Source organism: Crinia signifera, chromosome 7, assembly GCF_055691185.1.
Source record: "Crinia signifera chromosome 7, ASM5569118v1, whole genome shotgun sequence".
Taxonomy (NCBI): domain Eukaryota; kingdom Metazoa; phylum Chordata; class Amphibia; order Anura; family Myobatrachidae; genus Crinia; species Crinia signifera.
Genome location: NC_139223.1, coordinates 174128460 through 174151751, shown reverse-complemented (window position 1 = coordinate 174151751; position 23292 = coordinate 174128460). Strand labels below are relative to the sequence as shown.

Here is a 23292-nt window from a genome sequence, read left to right as displayed (position 1 = left end):
TGGGAGGAAAGTGGTCTACCCGGAGGAAACCCACGCAAGCGCGGGGAGACTATACAAACTCCACACAGTTAGGGCCATGGTGGGAATCGAACCCAAGACCTCAGTGCTGTGAGGCAGTAATGCTAACCATTACACCGTCCTTACTGCCCCGTATATATAACACATGGTGGGGATAGAACCCAAGACCTCAGCGCTGTGAGGCAGTAATGGAACCATTACACAGGCTTTGACATTGAATGCCTGGAAATAATGCATATACTTTATCTGCCCGTATGCAGACTTAATAAGTGTGTTTGTCCTCTCTTAGCGCACCTCAGGCCTAATTGTGGGTGGGGCACATGCACAGGACACGCTTTACACATGGTCCCATGCGGTACTCCCTGACAGGCTGCGGCCATATGGGGGAGGGGAGTGGACGAAGCCGGGCAACATTCCTGAAAACAGGGCGTATACTTGTACCGTAGGCCGTGCGCCACGTTCAACTCCGCAACAGACCTGCAGTTTTCTCACTTGTGGCTGTTTGTGTCAAACATGGACACTCTCACACAGCAGATTCTGTAGCCCAAGGCAGAGGATTATAAAATGACTAGTTCTAAGTGTGCTTAATGCTCACTCCTTACATTTGCACCGCCGGAGCACTGCTACGAGTACTGATACATCTATAATTACAGTTCTTAATCTTTTATTATCAGGGACTCCGTAATTAATGTCGGTGAATCAGCTTTCGGGCCGTGGTTCAACTGTAATTAATTTTGTGTTTCCTTTGAATGACTTTGCTGTTGTTTACACATTTAGTAAATGAATGTGAATAAGTTTATGTACGTGTAATTTGGGACTTTTATCAATACAAAGTAGCTGGGATAGTTTTCCGAAGTATAATTAGGAGATAAATAGTTGCTTAACCACGCCGCTGCAGCCCATGTACTGTCAGGTGGTGGGGGCGGGGTGGTGGGGGTGGTGGTGGTATCTCTGTCTGCTTTGAGGAGACGTACGCTAGAAGCAGTGGTGTCTTTTACCTATGGGCTCAGGGCTGCAGCCCATCCAGGTAAAATCCGCCACTGTTCTCTGCCTAAGTAAAGAAAGATGAAGCCCGACCTGCCAGTCACCCAAGGCAGTCCCATTGGGAGGTGCTGAGCGGCAGCCCATAAAAACGGTTCTGCTCATGCCCATTGTGGCAGCCCCCCTCCTCCGCAGAGGTAAGAGCCACCGCTGGCTAGATGTCCTACTGGCATACTTGCCTACTTTTGTGTGCTCCTCTCTGGGAGAAGCCTGAGCTGCAGTTCAATGGTGATGATGTCATTAAGCCCCACCCCCATTGATGGCATTATCAAGCTCCACCCCCATTGCAGCCAAATGCTGTGATTTGTGGCTGAATGGAGAGGGGACTTGGCTAAAATGACGCTATTCGCCCCCTCCCCCTGAACTGCCATGAGTGCAGAGCAATGGGGGGTAGTGGGCGGGAGGTCCAGTGGTCAGCGAAAAATGCGGGTCACATGCCATCCTTTCCAGGGGGGGGGGGGGGGGGGGGCGGGAGATGGGCAAGTATGCCTACTGGAACTCTAGCGTTTGTCAGGGGAGAGCAGATCGGACAGCACTACCAATAAATGCCCTGGCAATGAGCATGTAGGCCCTAGCAACAAAGCATGTAACCCCTGGAAACATGAAACCTGTGGCAAGGAGCATGTAGCCTCTGGCAACGAGCATTAAACCCCTGGCAGTGAGCATTTCACCCCTGGCAACAAGCATGAAACACCTGGCAACAAGCATGAAACACCTGGCAACAAGAAAAGAACCCCTGCCAATGAACATGTAGATAAAATGTAATTCATGTATGGGGGGGTCGGTGGGTCTTTGTTGGGGGGGGGGGGATATTTCTACTTATGCCACTGTAGCTAAAGTACATACAGTATTGACAATACACATAATGGTCATTGTGATGAGCCCAAGTAATGACCTCAGCTGAGCACTGTATCACTATACTACTACAGGTATCATCCTCTATGAATGATACTTTACAGATGTGTCAACAAAGCAAAAGTTGCATTCCATGTGTACCTGAAGCACTTGCCGTAACCACACTCTCAGGTGCTCTCACCTGGCTCCGCCTGTGTGTGTGTGTAATATATGCTTTGTAAAGGCAGAGTCATTTACAGTGGGGAATTCCTTCACCTGTGGAGGGTTGGGCAAAAGATGAAAAGAGGAGAAAATGACTGGGAACTCATTTAAATGTCTGAATATTTGGCTTGTCCCTGAAAACTCACCTGCTCATCCCTCACACACACACAGCGGCTCACCTGCTACGTCCTAGTCAAACAGCTGCAGCTCCTACACCTCTGCCTTAGCTTGTCAGCTGTAGCCTGTAAACTTGCAGACTTCCCAAAAGAGAAGGACATTCTGGGATGATCGGAAAAAGACACCCATCAAAGATTTGGGTGCTGGTGATGGAATTCTTAATCCACCTAGAGTGACATCTTCTTTATCATGATGAGCATTTGACCAAGGATAGGAGTCATTGTGGTTGGCCATGAGGACTTGGGTGCGGGTTTAGGAAACATACGCAACAAAAAGAAAGCCGAAGAACAGTTTTGTGAATATTGTACATGGACCCCAAGTTTGAGAAGGTCCACTAATGTCTGCCTTGCTCCTGGTCTGTGTCTGGATTGTCGCGAGCGGGTCCCAGGTTGCCCCGACCGTTGGTCTGACGTCATGGACACCTTGCACAGGTAAGAAACCCAAAAAACTGTTATGAAACGTATGCCCAAACTCACTGCCGTTTAGAGGTGCGTCAGTTTCTGACTGACGCACGTCAGGAACAGTTGTTAAATGTAGAAGCGCAGTTGCTACAAGCTAAATTATATTAATTAATTAATTATATTAATTAAAGAGCCTGAAAGTCATAGTAAATAAATAAACACAGTTAAATTATTGGTGAAGCCTTGTAATTGATGACTCCTATAAATCAATATCGAACCTACATTTTGACTAATGTTCTGGCGATACCAATTCGGCAGTTGATTTTTGGGCATTAAAATGGGCAAAACCATGTTGCGCTGCAGTCGGGACAGATTTAACAGGTGCAGAGAGTTATGCTGGGTACACATAAGAACAATTTGGGCATCACCCCTCCAATATTGATGCCATTTTGACTGATTGTGTGTTAAAAGAGCAGAATTGGGCATGTTTTCAATGCGATTCCAATCTGGTGCGTGTTCCCGCCGGTCGTTTGGTCGGTTTGTAGTTTTTACCTGCTGCGGTAAAGATTTGTCAATCTACATTAGATTGGGTACAAATCGTGAGCAGATTGTCTGCAGATCGTACGCGCCAACAAGATGGCGCGACCATCGTACGATTGCTTTACGATCGTCTCGCGATCAGGGTCGTTCTGGTGTGCACCCGGCATTAGATGTGGGTGGGGTGTGTTCAAACTGAAATCTAAACTGCAGTGTAAAATTGGAGATGTTTAACATCTGCGGGGCTCCATGCAAAAGCAGCCAGTGTTTACCCTGCACAGAAACAATATAAATGCATTGGCTCCTCTTGTTTAGTTCCAGACACAAAATAAAACATTTTTAAAAATGCATAAAAGTAAGTCGCCAATCATGTCCGTCTGTCCGTCTGTCCGTCTGTTTGTCTGTCTGAATGCGCTAATCTCGAATCCACTGGACACATTTTTGTGAAGTGAATCCGTATGTGAGTCGAGCAATAACGATTTTAGTGAATCAAGTTTATCATTGCGAGCGAGTATATAAAGCGGAGGGGGGGGGATGGGGGACGAGACATGGCGCTCGGCCATGTACCCGTTATATGCATATATCTCTGGGTATGGGTCATGGGTCGACATGCATTGGGCATGACTAAAGGTCGACCTGACTTATGTTGACACATTAAATAGGTTGACCTGACTAAGCTCGAAATGGTTGGAAGGTTGACAAAAGCTTTCGGTCGACAATGGCTAGGTAAACAGTGAAAAGGTCAACATGGGTTTTCCACCTTGTTTTCTTGTCCCGAATGTGGACATGGTCGACATGGGCACCATCAGTGTACCGCATCAAATGATTTCTCCCCCGTCGCTCTGAAAAGTAAGTCTGTACAGATGTCCGCTCTCCGCCAAAGTGGGGGCGGACGATGACGTTTGCAACTGCACTTATTTGCGCATGAACACACCAGCGGCCGAGGGAGCGAATTGGGACCTCAGCAATCAGGGCTGAATCGCCCCCAATGTTCTGATGCTGGTTCATTGTTCCACAAAAACGGTCCTCAAAGCACCTTAACGGTCCAGGTTTTACATTTACCCATCCTTGGCCACAGGTGGCAGTGGGCCAGATTCTCTAAGCTTCAAAAGTGATAACATGGAGAGTGATAAACAGCCAGCCAATCAGCTCCTGTCTGACATTTTTCAAACAGTCTGTGACATGGCAGGTAGTAGCTGATTGGCTGGCTGTTTATCACTCTCCAGTTTATCACTTTTGAAGCTTAGAGAATCTGGCCCAGTATCACAGTCATTTTGAGTTAACCATATGCACTAAACCATGGATATTCTTAAAACCTGGACCGTTAGGAATCCTTGAGGAATCCGTGCATTTTTGGACCTCTATGCAAGTCTAGTATTAGGCTTACTATACCTTTAAACCGGGGACATATATGAGGTACACAGGTTTTGTGGCTGGCTGACTTCAAGCCTGTATTTTTCCTGGTTTTATTCAGCCACAGAACCTGTGTTATTCATAAGCATCCCAGTTTAAAGGGATAGTATTGGGACCTAATGATTATTCTACTACAATACAGAGGCATACCTCCCAACTTTGTAGCTGCAGAAATAGGGACCAAAAAGGGGGCGCAGCTTATGTAAATGAGGGGCGCGGCTTATGCAAATGAGCCACGTCCCCGTTTTCGGACGGGAAAAGTCGCTGTGCGCATGCGCACTGCGTCTATTCTGTTAAATTGGGGGGGGGCTCCCAACTGCCCCCCTGCAGCGGGACAGGACCCGGTAATCGGGACTGTCCCGCTGAAATCGTGAGTGTTGGGAGGTATGCAGAGGACATGACAAAGGTGCTTAAATATTCAGGGGTCTGTGCAGTGGCTTGGAGGTGCTGGATGGCGCGTGGCACTGGGCATCTCTGGGGCTACTGCTACCAATGCCTGGATCGCAGACCGCAGACAATATACTGGTCAGGAGTCCTGTCGCTCCTGCTCCCTTGAAAAATGTCCCACCCAAAATGGCGGTCATTTTGGGGGGACATTCTTAATGGGGGCCGACGCCACACAGACTTCGGCCAGAGGAATCCCCCTGACAACAGGCAGTCTGTGCTGGGTCTGTGGAAGCAACTGAAATGACTGTCTGAGATTCCAAAATGTGTTCTTTAAACTTCATGCACATCAGATATCTAGTAAAATGTTATTAAACCTGTACGTTCTTTATCAATTTCCTCAAATTAGACATTTGCATTAAGAAAATTGGGGGATTTTATTTTGAAATAAATGACCTTCATTTTCCTGCTTACAAAAAACTTGTCAGAGTTTGTTATCCAATTTTCAGAACCTGACAGCCAATCAGTTGAGGCCAGTTAGTTCAGACGAGGCGAGAGCAGAGTGTCAGAAGAGGTATCACTGTCTATGTTAGTGAAACCAACTGGGGCGCTTGACACCTATCACCCCTTAACCGTGAAGTGTAATAATAGTGTCCACACCTGGGATTCAGGCTGTAGTGAATTTGCAGCGGAAACAAAGCACATCATAATTATTATGTAGAGAACGAAGCAATCGGTTCAGGCAAAGTTTACTGTTCTGCAGCATTTAAAGGAGGGGTAAGGTGAGAGCATGTCCTCATCCGTCTCCTTGTCCTGTGTGACCAATATGGGAGAGCTGCAGATCCATCCAGTAATAATACCTTATGTAACGTTAGATTTATTCAGTGGCGGACTTCTAACCAACACACACAGTATAAAAAATAGATTTACAGTATAAAGACAAATGATGACAAGTCGATGGTAAATTAAAGAGAATTTCAGCAGCGGACACTGACACAATTATAACAGTGGCAGAGATATATTCTAAGGAAAGCACATGAGGAGAGAGGGCCCTGCTCGTTGGAGCTTACATTCTAGTTACATTACAATATAATCTTAGTATATACTGTAGTTGTTTTATTTTTATATTATGGGTGTGTACAAGGCAAAGAAGAAAAAATTTAAAAAATTTGCCAGTCTGTAAATCTACTAAAAAAAATTATATTTGCAACCCACGATTAGGACCCGCGATTTGCGGCAAATAAACCAGCGGGCAAGGGGGGACCGGGGGCTGTCTAGGACCACAAAGCGGGAGACTTGTCCACCTTCCCGGGGGGCCGGGAGGTGGACCCGATTTTCGGGAGGCTCCCGGCCATTCCGGGAGGGTAGGCAAGCCTGGTCAACAAGGGCAAGGTCGACATTGGGTTTTTCACTGCTTTTTTACCCGAATGTCGACAGTCAACATGGACACTGAAACGTATCACCGCATCCCCTGGCATGGATCGATGCGCTCACCATACTTCAGGCTCGGTGCCTTGCTACGCTCAAAACACTATTCTCCCACCGGATTCAGTATTGAATCCCGGCGGTCGGGATCCCGGCGTTCAGAATCCCGACGCCGGAATCCCGACAGCCGAAATGCCGACAAGGGGGGGACGTGGATCGCCCCCCCTTGCGGGCTCGCTTCGCTCGCCACGCAGCGGGCCCGGTGCCTCGCTACGCTCGGCACGCTAATTTATTCTCCCTCCAGGGGTGTCGTGGACACCCCAGGAGGGAGAATGTGTCGGCATTTCGGCGGTCGGGATTCCGGCGTCGGGATTCTGAACGCCGGGATCCCGACCGCCGGGATTTTAACTGCATCCCCTCCCACCATGCCCTAGTGGATAGTAGGGCATGGAATACCGCCCGTCGGCACATGTCAGCTCAAAAAACAGTGAAAAAACCCATGTCGACCTTTTGACTGTTGACATTGCCCATGTCAACCCAATGACCTGTCGACCAACACCCATATTGAACTAGATCCATGTCGACCTCTCTGCATGTGGACCCAGAGGCAGAACTCTGGGAGGCAATGGAGTCATCTGCCGCCGGGCTCCTGCTCTCAAGGGGGCACCTCTCCACCACTGCCAGTTTAAATCCATTAATTGAAAGCCATCAAAATCACTTCTGTGGCTGAGTTCTGAAATATATATGTGTTCTCTCTCTCTCTCTCTCTCTCTCTCTCTCTCTCTCTCTGTATATGTATATACAGTATATAATAAATATTTCATAACAGACTATATATTTTGAATAACGTTGTGTGTGGGGGGCACCAATATGCATCTTGCCTCCGGGCAACTGGGACAAACTTACGCCACTATGTGGACCTAATGGTGTCGACCCAATGACCGTATCCCCTAATAGTAGAGCCGGCCCTGGTGATAAGTGTTACACAACAAGATTTCCCAAATCAAAAACTCTGCTAAAAGTGACAACTTGTTTGCAAACCTCATTTGAAAAACAGCAAAGCGAGAATTTACTGTCTTTTAGGGGCTTTCAGTGTCCGACATTGTAGAAGCTTCGTCAGAGACAACTGCCAGGACTTTATGTCTGCTCAAAAGACATGAAAAGTGTTTTTTTTTTTTTTATGAAACTGCGCTCACCTCCAGGCGCGTACAAGCGCTCAGCTGTGCACACAGGAAACAAACGTACAGTAATTAAAAGCTTACGTCTCATAGAGAAGACACTTGAATGACACATAGCCCATTTGTCTCTCCAAAGTTACTTAATCGAAGTCTGTGAGTCGACCGAGCCGTCAAAAAGACGATTCATTTGTGACGCTGGTGCAGCAGATGTTGCAGCACAGAAATGCAGGACGCAGATAAATGCATGTGTGTGGCCTAGATGCACTGGGGCCAAAATCCCAACTTTCATGCATAGAATCCTTGGTCGATAAATTATGAGAACATATTTATGTTATTGCATGGTAGCAAAGAAGGAAACAATGAGGATCCAATCCACTTAAGTGCAACTTGTGTTCCGGAACACGATTTTACACTGCACCTATATTCATACTTGCCTACTTCTGAAAACTAGTTTTAGGGAGATTATAGTTGGTAGTAGAATTTTGCAAAGCGCCTATTGAGGGGGCGTGTCATGCTCCACTTAAAGGGCGTGTCTAGTTCCATATATGGAGAGATTGTGAAAAGAGATTGTGAACGTGGCACCTAGAAGCGTGGATGTGTATTGCTACATCAGAGAGGAATCTTGTAAAATGACTTATATCCAAATGTAAATGAGCCCCAAAGCAGTTAGTAAGAGCTACTATACTTGGTAAAGTGCTGGGAAATGGTGCTGATGATTCAATGTAAATGTATCTCTCTCATTCCTTTTTTCCCCAAAAATGTAACAGTGTCATGTGAGATAGGTGACATGAGGGAGATTGCTAGACTAATGAGGGAGAGAGGGATATTGCTGCTATATCAGGGAGTATCCTGCAGAATGCAGGAGGGGAGGTAACTATGATGTAACAGTGTAATGTGGGCTAGGTGACATGAGGGAGATTGCTAGACTAATGAGGGAGAGAGGGAGATTGCTGCTATGTCAGGGAGTCTCCTGCACAATGCAGGAGGGGAGGTAACTATGATGTAACAGTGTAATGTGGGCTAGGTGACATGAGGGAGATTGCTAGACTAATGAGAGAGAGAGAGAGAGAGAGAGAGAGGGAGATTGCTGCTATGTCAGGGAGTCTCCCGAAGAATGCAGGAGGGGAGGTAACTATGCCTATATTCCTTTTCTTCCCATAGAGGAGAACATGAAAACCTTTCATATTTGCTGTGATCCTGTTAAATATTCACGCACTCCCATATCTCAGAAACCTCATCCACCAATTGAATTGCTGCCTAAGCATATCTATTCTTTTCCATATTAAATGAAACCCACTCTGTTCATTTGGTGATTATTAATCTGGTCTGGTGCTACAAATACCATGGCGGTGGGAAATGGGGGTGTCGCTTTTCATAGGGGGCGTGGCACAGGGAAAAAGGCTGTGTGTGAGGGTTTTGCTGCAGGTTTGCGTCAGGTAGGCCACAATATAAAATTCAACACATTCATTTATTACATGGCGGAGCACCATGGGGGGCGGGGGAGGACAATAATGTGATTTAAATCACCATCTATCTTCATTGGAGGACTGTCATATTAATCCATACTAACCATTAAGAAGGACTATTCCTTTAATCCCTACTAACCACTAAAGGGGATTACTAACTGACATTAGGGGCAAACCTTAACAAGACGCTTACTCTCAGTGTATGCAAACTTTTTAACAAGTGGGGGGCAAAACCAATTGATTGTAATAATTTAATGTGTTTTTTTAAATGTGACTTTTATTTTTATGTGATCACTGGGCAGTGAAAAGTGTCTAATTGAATAATAAATGAATGTGCTGAATTTTATATATTGATCTGGTGCAGATTTCGGTATCCGGGCGTCCGATTTTTTGATTGTATGCCTTAAGTTAAGGCATACAATCAGATGCGATGCGATGCGATATCGCATCGCATCGCATCGCATGCGACCATCGGATGCGATGACCCGATTTTTCCATAGGAATCAATGTTAAAATGATTCCTATGGAAAAAGGGGTCCTTTTCATACCCCTACTATCCAAGTGGGCATGGAGTTGGATATAAACCTGTGGCGAGCGTAGCGAGCCACCGAGCCCGAAGCGTGGCCCCTCGCGGGGCTCGCTACGCTCGCCACGCTTCGGGCTCGGTGGCTCGCTACGCTCGCCACAGGTTTATATCCAACTCCATGCCCACTTGGATAGTAGGGGTATGAAAAGGACCCTTTTTCCCATTGAATTCCATGTTAAAATGGACTCAGTCCATTTTAACATTGATTCCTATGGAAAAATCGGGTCATCGCATCGCATCCGATGGTCGCATGCGATGCGATGCGATGTCCCGATCCGACCCGATTTAAAAATCGGACGCCCGGATAACTCACAAGTACCCAGATTTCTACTTATGTTCTGTCTATATTGCTGCTTAAAAGGGTACGCACTCCTTTTAAGACTGCTGCAGGGTTACCACTAAAATTAGTTATAGGTGCTAGACTACATTTCCTTGTTGCTGGACAATGACGAAAATACCAGCATTGTACAGTGGTGGTGGTGGTGGGGAGGGGTGAAGGGGGGGAAGGGGTAGCTATGACTACGTGATTCAGTGTGAATTGTGTCATCACCCACCCAGCCAGTCCATTTTAAGTGGGAGACTTATGTGGGAAACTCCAGGATACTTTCCCTTGATGCCGGGAGGGCCATCCAATATTTAAGGGCCTCCTGGCCATTCTGAAATAGTAGGCAATTGTGATGCTTTCATTGGGCGAACCCATATGGGTGACTAGAGAGCCAATGGTTAGCCAGCTCCTAGCCGTGCCACCACACTAGTCCCAGCTACTGATACAGAGGGACATAAGCTGGCACCTTATTACCTATGAGGCTGAAACCATGTCCCAGGCCAGACAGTTCTGCCGGACCCTGGTAAAATGAGGGAGCGTGATCAATGGGGAGAGGTGTGGCCAAACCTCCTGTAAATAAAAAATTGGGGCGCCTATGTCTAATCCAGGTTGCCGTCAATGGCAAAACTGCGAGTGGCCATTGATGGTCACCAGCAACGTCATGGGAGCCCATTGATGGTTTCACCCATCGATGGTCATCCCTGTTCTTTCATTGAATGGCTTGTGGGCCAATCACAACTTGGGGGCATGGCTTTGTGGGTGTTGCATGAAGCCATGTAAAAAAAAATAAAAAATGCTGGTTTATTCTTAGCCATCGTTGGAGAAAAACCATATGGTTCTCTCCCATTGATGGCAATTAGATATAGTTCAAAGATGATTTGGAATCATCGACAATCGATGGCCATCCCTATGTGGGTGTGATCGTACTCTGGCTTCTGCAGCTGCTTCTCTCCTCAGTGCTGGTGGGAGTTAGTTTTTTCTCTCTCTCCCTGGCTCACTGCAACGAGGGAGGGGGTAGTGGGACCAGGGATCCCATCGGGCCCCTCCAACAGGCCTGGGTAAAGAGTAATTCATTGTTTAGAAGAAATGTATCGCCGCAGCGTTTGGGCAATTTCCAGAGTTGCGTGTTAGGAGATTCATCTTTCCAAATTTAAAAAAAATATATAAATGTTCAGTCTTTGTTACAAATTTGTAATGAACGTGACATTTTTTAATTACATTTCTTCAGTGCTGGAACACAAACTCCATTTCATCAGGACTAAACTCACAACCACAGGAATATGAAACAGCAGTGCTAACCGCTACACCAAGCATGCCGCCTTTGACAAGCTCCATAAATGTCAGCCTTGGAAATGCTAAGTCCTTTTCTATGAAATACAGGGCCTGATTCAGGTTGGCTCGCTAGTCCACTGGTCCCCGAAGACTGGGGCGGGCGCTGGCGTCATGTGACGTCAGCCGCCCCACCCCGAGCAGGCATCGGCCCGCCTGTGATCCCAGACTTGCGCAGGGCGGAATTTCACTCTGTCTGGGTGGCGACAATCTCAACGCAGGCCTCTGCAAAATCGCTCATCGGAGATCAGGTCTGAATAAGGACCTTTGCCTGAGCCTACATCTCGCAAAAAAAACCCTTACAGCATAGTTACCTCCCCTCCTGCATTCTGCAGGAGACTCCCTGACATAGCAGCAATCTCCCTCTCTCCCTCATTAGTCTAGCAATCTCCCTCATGTCACCTAGCCCACATTACACTGTTACACCATAGTTACCTCCCCTCCTGCATTCTGCAGGAGACTCCCTGACATAGCAGCAATCTCCCTCTTTCCCTCATTAGTCTAGCAATCTCCCTCATGACAACCAGCCCACATTACACTGTTACATCATAGTTACTCCCCCTCCTGCATTCTGCAGGAGACTCTCTGACATAGCAGCAATCCCCTCTCTCTCTCTCTCTCTCTCTCTCATTAGTCTAGCAATCTCCCTCATGTCACCTAGCCCACATTACACTGTTACATCATAGTTACCTCCCCACCTGCATTCTGCAGGAGACTCCCTGACATAACAGCAATCTCCCGCTCTCCCTCATTAGTCTAGTAATCTCCCTCATGTCACCTAGCCCACATTACACTGTTACATCATAGTTACCTCCCCTCCTGCATTCTGCAGGAGACTCCCTGACATAGCAGCAATCTCCCTCTCTCCCTCATTAGTCTAGCAATCTCCCTCATGTCACCTAGCCCACATTACACTGTTACACCATAGTTACCTCCCCTCCTGCATTCTGCAGGAGACTCCCTGACATAGCAGCAATCTCCCTCTTTCCCTCATTAGTCTAGCAATCTCCCTCATGACAACCAGCCCACATTACACTGTTACATCATAGTTACTCCCCCTCCTGCATTCTGCAGGAGACTCTCTGACATAGCAGCAATCCCCTCTCTCTCTCTCTCTCTCTCTCTCTCATTAGTCTAGCAATCTCCCTCATGTCACCTAGCCCACATTACACTGTTACATCATAGTTACCTCCCCACCTGCATTCTGCAGGAGACTCCCTGACATAACAGCAATCTCCCGCTCTCCCTCATTAGTCTAGTAATCTCCCTCATGTCACCTAGCCCACATTACACTGTTACATCATAGTTACCTCCCCTCCTGCATTCTGCAGGAGACTCCCTGACATAGCAGCAATCTCCATCTCTCCCTCATTAGTCTAGCAATCTCCCTCATGTCACCTAGCCCACATTACACTGTTATATCATAGTAACCTCCCCTCCTGCATTCTGCACGAGACTCCCTGACATAGCAGCAATCTCCCTCTCTCCCTCATTAGTCTAGCAATCTCCCTCATGTCACCTAGCCCACATTACACTGTTACACCATAGTTACCTCCCCTCCTGCATTCTGCAGGAGGCTCCTTGACATAGCAGCAATCTCCCTCTTTCCCTCATTAGTCTAGCAATCTCCCTCATGTCACCCAGCCCACATTACACTGTTACATCATAGTTACTCCCCCTCCTGCATTCTGCAGGAGACTCTCTGACATAGCAGCAATCCCCCCTCTCTCTCTCATTAGTCTAGCAATCTCCCTCATGTCACCTAGCCCACATTACACTGTTACATCATAGTTACCTCCCCACCTGCATTCTGCAGGAGACTCCCTGACATAGCAACAATCTCCCTCTCTTCCTCATTAGTCTAGCAATCTCCCTCATGTCACCTAGCCCACATTACACTGTTACATCATAGTTACTCCCCCTCCTGCATTCTGCAGGAGACTCTCTGACATAGCAGCAATCCCCCCTCTCTCTCTCATTAGTCTAGCAATCTCCCTCATGTCACCTAGCCCACATTACACTGTTACATCATAGTTACCTCCCCACCTGCATTCTGCAGGAGACTCCCTGACATAACAGCAATCTCCCGCTCTCTCTCATTAGTCTAGTAATCTCCCTCGTGTCACCTAGCCCACATTACACTGTTACACCATAGTTACCTCCCCTCCTGCATTCTACAGGAGACTCCCTGACATAGCAGCAATCTCCCTCTCTCCCTCATTAGTCTAGCAGTCTCCCTCAAGTCACCTAGCCCACATTACACTGTTACATCATAGTTAACCCCCCCTCCTGCATTCTGCAGGAGACTCTCTGACATAGCAGCAATCTCCCTCTCTCTCTCATTAGTCTAGCAATCTCCCTCATGTCACCTAGCCCACATTACACTGTTACATCATAGTTACCTCCCCACCTGCATTCTGCAGGAGACTCCCTGACATAACAGCAATCTCCCGCTCTCCCTCATTAGTCTAGTAATCTCCCTCATGTCACCTAGCCCACATTACACTGTTACATCATAGTTACCTCCCCTCCTGCATTCTGCAGGAGACTCCCTGACATAGCAGCAATCTCCATCTCTCCCTGATTAGTCTAGCAATCTCCCTCATGTCACCTAGCCCACATTACACTGTTATATCATAGTTACCTCCCCTCCTGCATTCTGCAGGAGACTCCCTGACATAGCAACAATCTCCCTCTCTTCCTCATTAGTCTAGCAGTCTCCCTCATGTCACCTAGCCCACATTACACTGTTACATCATAGTTACTCCCCCTCCTGCATTCTGCAGGAGACTCTCTGACATAGCAGCAATCCCCCCTCTCTCTCTCATTAGTCTAGCAATCTCCCTCATGTCACCTAGCCCACATTACACTGTTACATCATAGTTACCTCCCCACCTGCATTCTGCAGGAGACTCCCTGACATAACAGCAATCTCCCGCTCTCCCTCATTAGTCTAGTAATCTCCCTCATGTCACCTAGCCCACATTACACTGTTACACCATAGTTACCTCCCCTCCTGCATTCTACAGGAGACTCCCTGACATAGCAGCAATCTCCCTCTCTCCCTCATTAGTCTAGCAGTCTCCCTCAAGTCACCTAGCCCACATTGCACTGTTACATCATAGTTAACCCCCCCTCCTGCATTCTGCAGGAGACTCTCTGACATAGCAGCAATCTCCCTCTCTCTCTCGCTCTCTCTCTCTCTCCCTCATTAGTCTAGCAATCTCCCCCATGTCACCTAGCCCACATTACACTGTTACATCATAGGTACCTCCCCTCCTGCATTCTGCAGGAGACTCCCTGAAATAACAGCAATCTCCCGCTCTCCCTCATTAGTCTAGTAATCTCCCTCATTTCACCTAGCCCACATTACACTGTTACATCATAGTTACCTCCCCTCCTGCAATCTGCAGGAGACTCCCTGAAATAACAGCAATGTCCCGCTCTCCCTCATTAGTCTAGTAATCTCCCTCAAGTCACCTAGCCCACATTACACTGTTACATTTTTCGGGGAAAAACGAATTACATCAAGATACATTGACATTGAATCATCAGCGCCATTTCCCAGCACTTTACCAAGTATAGTATCTCTTACTAACTGCTTTGGGGCTCATCTACATTTGGATGTAAGTCAATATAAAAGATTCATCTCAGATGTAGCAGTACACACCCACACTTCTAGGTGCCACGTTCACAATCTCTTTTCACAATCTCTCCATATATGGAACTAGACACACCCTTTGGGTGAAGCATGACACGCCCCCTCAATGGGGCGCTGTATAAAATTCTATCACCAACTATAATCTCCCAGTATTCAAAAGTAGGTAAGTATGCCTTACAGCTGATTATTAAACTGTATTCATATTTAAAAATAGATTTTGGAAAAAGGGGCAATTTCTGACACACAGAATACAGAGAGAGACCCAACAGCCTCTTACTCAGGCCTGTTAATTGTAAGTAAGGCATTTGTTTTCTTATATAGTATATGGAGAACATGCAATGAAAAACACCACACAAACGTTTTTGTAGAACAGCTATGATGAAATATAATATATTTAAGTGTATTTTTTCAAATCCCATATTTGTTCCCAGAAGAATTCCATGTTACGATTCTTGTACCGCCGGTTACAGGTTTCCTACATCACCCGTCTAAGTGCATTAGCGTTAAAGGTTCGCACCTGAACTGCATGACCTACTGCCGCTATTAATACAGCCATTTACCTGCTTGGAGAATATTCGTAGTGATCTCTCAGTGCGGGTAAATGCCAGGCACTAAGCGGGAGCGTGTATTTGTCTCAGCTGCTCTCTTAATTTTCCTCCACTCTATCAAATCTCTAAGCCATGTAATGTTTCAGTGCACAGTGCCCTATGCAATTCTTTCTTGTCTATTTGCCATTCTTCTAGGTAATTTATTTATCCAGCGATGCAAAAAATACATTTGCACGCTACTGTGAGTGTCTGTTTACTGCCAAGCTCAGCCGAATCATTCCCACTCTCAGTATGTTTATAGTTTCTCTTATGCTGCGTTCTCATTGTTGCACCTGCAAAATCCCGGGTTTTTCTTGCCGGATTTTTGGCGGGGCACAGAACTTCTCAGCTCAACAGACCCCCTTCATACTGCACCTCAGACCCGGGAATTTCCTGTGTCTGCCCCTTTCACACCGCTTTCCATGGTCTGCCTTCCAACAAAACTGTGGAATGTAACAGCAGCTTTGATTGGGTGTTGGGAAATTTGTACAAATTGCTGTGATTGGGCATCTAAAAAACAGCTTTTATTGTCTGTCTGGCACATATCACATGATCACATCCCCCAATGAGCTTGTTTTTGGCATCATGTATGAAAAACACGGGTCTGTGCGTACACCCGTGTATTACCCAGGAAAAACCCTGCAAAAAACCTGTGTGTAATTCCCGGGGCATAACACCCGGGAATTTCACAAAGAGCCTTTCACACAGAGACGCGACACGGGAATTTTCCGCTTGCCCCGGAAAATACCCAGGTTTTTGCGGCAGTGAGAACGGGGTATTAGTAGTCAGTGCACTGCAGAAATGCAGTTACACGCTCCCAAAGGGTTGGGGCCAGCACCCTGATGCCTAACTTTATGTTTAAGCTATGAGGTTTTCAGTGCCAGCTTTTGAATGGCCTATAGTGCTAATTATGGGATGCAGTTAAAATCCCGGCGGTCGGGATCCCGGCGTTCAGAATCCCGACACCGGAATCCCGACCGCCGAAATCCCGACACTTTCTCCCTCCTGGGGTGTCCACGACACCCCTGGAGGGAGAATAAATTAGTGTGCCGAGCGTAGCGAGGCACTGGGCCCGCTGCGTGGCGAGCACAGTGAGCCCGCAAGGGGGGGCGATCCACGTCCCCACCTTGTCGGGATTTCGGCGGTCGGGATTTTGAACGCCGGGATCCCGACCGCCGGCATTTCATACTGCTTCCCTAATTATATTGCATAGGGTGTTTCACATTCCCCCAATGCGCATCTCAGTCTCCTCTCTGCAACATCGATGTTACTGGGTAGCTGTAGGGTGGCGGTGTGGCATTTGCAAATAAGAGAAATGATCCATAGGTGTTTCATGAGCACGTAGCCAGAGTTACCACCTATTAAAACGTTGTGATCATGCACTCTCATTGGCTCCATAGGAAAAAACATGAATACATTGGCCCCCATAGTGAAAAAAACACATACATTGGCTCTCACAGGTAAAAACAAATATTTGCTTCCATAGGAAAAACAACACACACATTTGCTCCCACAGGTCAAAACGTAGACATTTGGCCACACAGGAAAAAAATAACACAAATTTGCATCAAAAGGGGGGAAAAGACACGCCCACAGGGAATAAACAATCACATTGACTCCCCCCCCCCACAGGGAAAAACACACACATTGTCTTCCACAGGAAAAAAAATACACACATATTGGCCCGCACAGGATAAAGAATTGCTATTCACAGGAAAACACATACACAGTGGCTACTGACTGTAGTTTTACACCCCACATGACATCCGGTGCGGTCTTGGTGCAAACAAGATGCATGTATTGTCAAAGACGATACACCTTGAGATATGTAGAGCTCTGCAGTATGTGAAAATTTGTGGGTATGTGGGTATTTGTGCTCTGTCGACACTTACTTTACCAACAACTCTGCACCAGCCTAAGTTAGAAGGATGAATAAAAAGAGCAAAGAGGCTGTGTGTTGAGTAAAAGGTTGCTGAAGGAGAGCAGAAAAATGGAAGGTGTGGGGCATATAAATGATTATTGCAGTTCGCTGCGCAGCCACGGTGCTACGGTGCTACTCTTGGCATGCGAGTGATTCGCTATATATCGCATGCCAAAGCCTGGTTACAGACCTGTAATGTAGAGATTTTGGCAACATTTTGTGCATACAGAGTTTATTATATTTGTAAAGTCACATACTACAGAATGTATAGATCTGCCCTGACCATGGTTAATTCTTCCGTCTGAATGGTGTTTCTTCCCAAATCCATGGAATTTATTTTTGGTTAAAGTCAACCTCTGCACTCTGTCTGTTCCATAGGGGGTTATTCAGTCCTGATTACATGGCCACGAATGTACGGCCAGCGATCAAGTAGATGCCAACCCACTATGGTGAAATCAACAAATTCCCCCCCCCCCCCTATGGTAAATGTTGGCAAAAGTTAAGACGAGGGGTCTTAATTTTTGCCAACATTTTCCATGGGGGGGGGGGGGGGATTTCCATGGGGGGCCCTGCCTTACACCTCTGCGTCTGGTCTTTGGCCGACACCCACAGATCTACTAGTCTGCATCCTGGTGCTCCTTCTGAAAAATGTCTCTCACAAAATGGCTGCCCCTAACAGCAGACCATGTTTAAGGATGCTAGAGGAAGCCGCTGCCGCCTGCTCTATCATCCTTAAAAACTGTCTGCTGTAAGGGGGCGGACATGTTGTGAGAGACATTTTACATAAGGAGCCAGGAGGAGCGCCGGGATGCATACTAGTAGATCTGCAGGTCCCGACTCCCGGCCACAGATGCGGCGGCAGGCAGCGTAACAATAGCCCCCGCAGACCCCCGGCACTCACACATAGTCAGCGCCTCCCTGTCATCACGTGGTCTGCAGCGCTATTGCTACGCCACTGTGTACGCTGCGCAAATGGATGTGTACACCTAACGAGGACGCTCACCATCGAATTATTGTTTTTTTTCACTGAGCACCAGTCATCGCAGGCTCAGAGTAGCCAAGGACTTTCTCGGTGGCTGAATCAATGGAATCAGCCACTAAACTGGCAGTTGCCACCCCCAGACGCCTACTTCCTGTCAATCACCTTGCGGACAGCTAGCAAAAAAAAAAAAGTATCAGGATTTTATCGCGGCGCGGCGTTGCACACAAATGCTTTTTAGTGGATTTATGATGTTTCATCAGTAGAGAGGTAGGGGCTGCTGTGTCTATAACTGTGCGTGTCCCTTTAATCCGTACCGCAAGGTCAACATTTTGAATAAAATACAAAGGGTGACATTCTATGGGATGAGATAAATGCGCGTTTTTTTTATCGCACCACTTCGCCCTTTTTCAAATCACAAGATTGGGCCGTTTTTCGCATATTTAATGAGATGCGAAAAACGGGCCAAATAGTGCGAATAGGTGCGAGGTGGTGCGATGTCTTTAGTCCTGAAAATGTGCGATTTTCATGTCTGAAAATCGCACGTTTGCAGGAAAGCGCAAACTAAAAAAAAAAAAACGAGCGCGGGGTCCCCCGCCCGAGCATAACCAGCCCCGGGCTCATTGAGCCGGCGCTGGTGACATAAAATCAGGGTCCCCGACAAATAGGGGTCCCCTTGATTTAATGAAACCAGCACCAGGCTCAAGGTCCGGCGCTGGTTCCCGAAATACGGGGGACAAAATGACTAGGGGTCCCCCGTATTTTAAGAACAAGCACCGGACCCAACTACAAGAAATATTTAATTAAAACACACTGACACCCTGAAAAATAAAAGTTTAATACATACACAGCCCACACACACTGATACTTACCTACCTTGAGCCCGTAGGTCGGTCCCTGGATCCTGGGTCCGGGCTCCGGGGCTCCAGGGCAGAAGAGTCCGGTTCCGGGGCCTTGGTCCTGGTTCCGGGGCTGGTCCTGGGGTTCCGGGGCTGGTCCGGGGTCCAGGATCCGATGAAGTCCACAGGGGTACCTGAGGAAGGAAATCCTACTCACCTGGTCACCGGCGACGACATCGGCATCCTCTCCGGCAGACGCACTGCTCCCGGCTGCTGTGGTACCCGCTCACAGACTGGAGAGGCGCAGAGATTTTCATCTTCCGCGCCTTTCCTCCGGATGATTCTATTGGCCGCCTAGCGGCCAATCAGGAGCCGACTTTCTCGGCTCCTGATTGGCCGCTAGCCGGCCAATGGAATCATTCTGAGAAGAGGCGCGGAAGATGAACATCTCTGTGCCTCTTCAGTCCGAGAGCGGGTACCACAGCAGCCGGGAGCAGCGCGTCTGCCGGAGAGGATGCCGATGTCGTCGCCGGGGACCAGGTGAGTAGGATTTCCTTCCTCAGGTACCCCTGTGGACTTCATCGGATCCTGGACCCCGGACCAGCCCCGGAACCCCAGGACCAGCCCCGGAACCAGGACCAAGGCCCCGGAACCGGACTCTTCTGCCCTGGAGCCCCGGAGCCCGGACCCAGGATCCAGGGACCGACCTACGGGCTCAAGGTAGGTAAGTATCAGTGTGTGTGGGCTGTGTATGTATTAAACTTTTATTTTTCAGGGTGTCAGTGTGTTTTATTTAACTATTTCTTGTACTATGGAACTACAAGTACCAGCGGGCCCTTTAATGCCCTGCATGCTGGGACTTGTGGTTCTCCAAGTCCCAGCATGCGGGGTAGGCTTGCTGGGACTCATAGTTCTTCAGCATAAGACAATAGTTTATCTTCTTTTTTTTACACAATCCATCAGCCCGATGCCCACCGCCCAGGGGCATCGGGGACAGCCCCGGACTTTCAGCATGGGCTGGTAAGTCCTGGAGGGGGGGGACCCCTTCATTGGGGGGGTCCCCACTTCCCCAGGACCCCTGCCCATGCTGACCAGCCACGGGGATAATGCTTTGGCGGCGGGACCTTATATAATAAGTGTCCCCCGGCTGTGGCATTACCCTGCTGGCTGGTTGGGTCCGGTGCTGGTTCTTAAAATACGGGGGACCCCTAGTCATTTTGTCCCCCGTATTTTGGGAACCAGCGCCGGACCTTGAGCCTGGTGCTGGTTTCATTAAATCAAGGGGACCCCTATTTGTCGGGGACCCTGATTTTATGTCACCAGCACCGGCTCAATGAGCCCGGGGTTGGTTATGCTCGGGCGGGGGACCCCGCGCTCGTTTTTTTTTTATTTTAACTTTTTATTTTTTATTTTTACACCAGAACCCTGCACAGAACATTGCGATCTGTGCAGGGTTCTGGCTAATTCGCCCATCAGAACCTGGTCTGATTTTTGGGCGAATTATAGTCACACTTTATACAAATCGCATACCATTAAATATGCGATTTGTATACTTTTCCATGTGAAAACATCTGGATGCGATGTGCTGCGAAAAGCAGCCATCGCATTTCCAGTGTGTCCAACATGTTGGCAAAAATCGCATTTTTTTCACATTTTCGGAGCTCATTAAATATGCGAAAATGGAAAAAAATGCGATTTCGGCCGTTTTTGCGAAAAAAATCGCAATAGTCTATTTATCTCACCCCATAGAATGTCACCCATAGTTCTTATCAATATAAGAAAAGAAAAACATGCTGAAGATTTCTATATTGTATTGTTTTATTGGGAATTAGAACATGACGGAGAATGGCAAGATGGTAACGAGTACTGGTGTGTCACCGTTCGCAACCATGTTACTGGTGTCTGCGCTACGTAAAAGGAGTTTCAGTTGTTTCTGTACTGGGGCATTCCCAGTTTCGATGCTGACATGGGAACAACATAGGTGGGCCATACAGTGTTTGAGAACGACTGTGTCAGTCAGGGAATGAATATTAGTGCACGGTTCCTTTTATGGGACCAATGTTAGCATTCCTGGTAGATGATGTAACGCATAAGAGCTGTGAGACCACAACAATCTCCCCAGAAGATGACATCTACAGAATAGAATGTCTCAGTCTCAGAAGTCAGAAATTAGCCCCTTTGTACGGACGTTTGATGCATCACTTACAGCTGTTTAAATCTCTCAAACTGCACGGCTTAAAGATCTAAGCAAGCGCTTTATAAGTGTCACACTGGCAGAAAGACGCAGATGATTCGCTAATGATTTATTTGGTTAGTGTGTTGTTTTTTTTAAAGTGTTCAGCGCTGATATACAATCAAAAAGATAGTCTACGATCATAACACAAGTGCTATACAGGTAAACGGCTTGGCTTATAAAGGCACACAATATACCGGCAGATAGTAACTATTCTAACGTTCTTATAGATGGGGGTTCTTTAATCCTCCTTATTGTCAAATATACGGAAATGACTTATACACTGTGGGCCTAATTCATGTTTCTAATTACACTTTCTAGGTTACGGAACTTCTAATGTTAGCAAGTAAGGAAGCCGCCCTGACAATGACAGTAGTCGCCCATTAAAACAGAGGAGTTTGGGGCATAGCTGCCTACCCTCCTGAATTCTGCAGGAGACTCTCTGAAATAGCAGCAATCTCCCTCTCTCCCTCATTAGTCTAGCAATCTCCCTCATGTCACCTAGCCCACATTACACTGTTACACCATAGTTACCTTCCCTCCTGCATTCTGCAGGAGACCCTGACATAGCAGCAATCTCCCTCTCTGCCTCATTAGTCTAGCAATCTCCCTCATGTCACCTAGCCCACATTACACTGTTACATCATAGGTATCTCCCCTCCTGCATTCTGCAGGAGACTCTCTGAAATAGCAGCAATCTCCCTCTCTCCCTCATTAGTCTAGCAATCTCCCTCATGTCACTTAGCCCACATTACACTGTTACACCATAGTTACCTCCCCTCCTGCATTCTGCAGGAGACTCCCTGAAATAGCAGTAATCTCCCTCATTAGTCTAGCAATCTCCCTAATTTCACCTAGCCCACATTACACTGTTACATCATAGTTACCTCCCCTCCTGCATTCTACAGGAGACTCCCTGACACAGCAGCAATCTCCCTCTCTCCCTCATTAGTCTAGCAATCTCCCTCATGTCACCTAACCCACATTATACTGTTACATCATAGTTACCTCCCCTCCTGCATTCTACAGGAGACTCCCTGACATAGCAGCAATCTCCCTCTCTCCCTCATTAGTCTAGCAATCTTCCTCATTTCACCTAGCCCACATTACACTGTTACATCATAGTTTCCTCCGCTCCTGCATTCTGCAGGAGACTCCCTGACATAGCAGCAAACTCCCTCTCTCCCTCATTAGTCTAGCAATCTTCCTCATTTCACCTAGCCCACGTTACACGGTTCCATTTTTGGGGAAAAAGGAATAAGAGATATATACATTTACATTGAATCATCAACACCATTTCCCAGCACTTTTTTTGGGGGGGGGGGGGGGGGGGGGGGGTTGGGGTGTTATGAACAACATATAGTAGGAATGACTATTAAATTATGTTTATTGCCATAATTGTGTTCTGTGCTCGTATACAGAATGATCCCTGTTTCCGAAATGGGAGACGTACAGTGGACAACTACTTATATTGAATTAGCTTCCAGGCAGACACACAATTTAAAAAACAATAAATTGTCATGATAATGGGGTCTAAGTACTAAGCCTTGGAGAAATACAGTGGACGGAGATAAAGGGCCTGATTCTGGTTCACTCGCAAAAACAAATTCTCTCTCTGATGGACAAAACCATGCTGCACTGCAGGTGGGGCAGATGTAACATGTGCAGAGAGAGTTAAATTGAGGTGTTGATGTGTTTCTGTGCAGGGTAAATACTGGCTGCTTTATTTTTACACT

General features: G+C 47.2%; 1 protein-coding gene across 1 annotated transcript in view; it reads left to right on the top strand.

Moving 5' to 3' along the window:
- The first annotated feature begins 2266 nt into the window (after nucleotides 1-2266).
- TSPEAR (thrombospondin type laminin G domain and EAR repeats) overlaps nucleotides 2267-23292 on the top strand; it is an 87608-nt gene continuing 66582 nt past the window's right edge. The window contains exon 1 of the mRNA XM_083154413.1: nucleotides 2267-2723. Within this exon, the coding sequence (XP_083010539.1) occupies nucleotides 2630-2723 (94 nt within the window). The 5' untranslated portion in view covers nucleotides 2267-2629. The remainder of the gene's footprint in view (nucleotides 2724-23292) is intronic.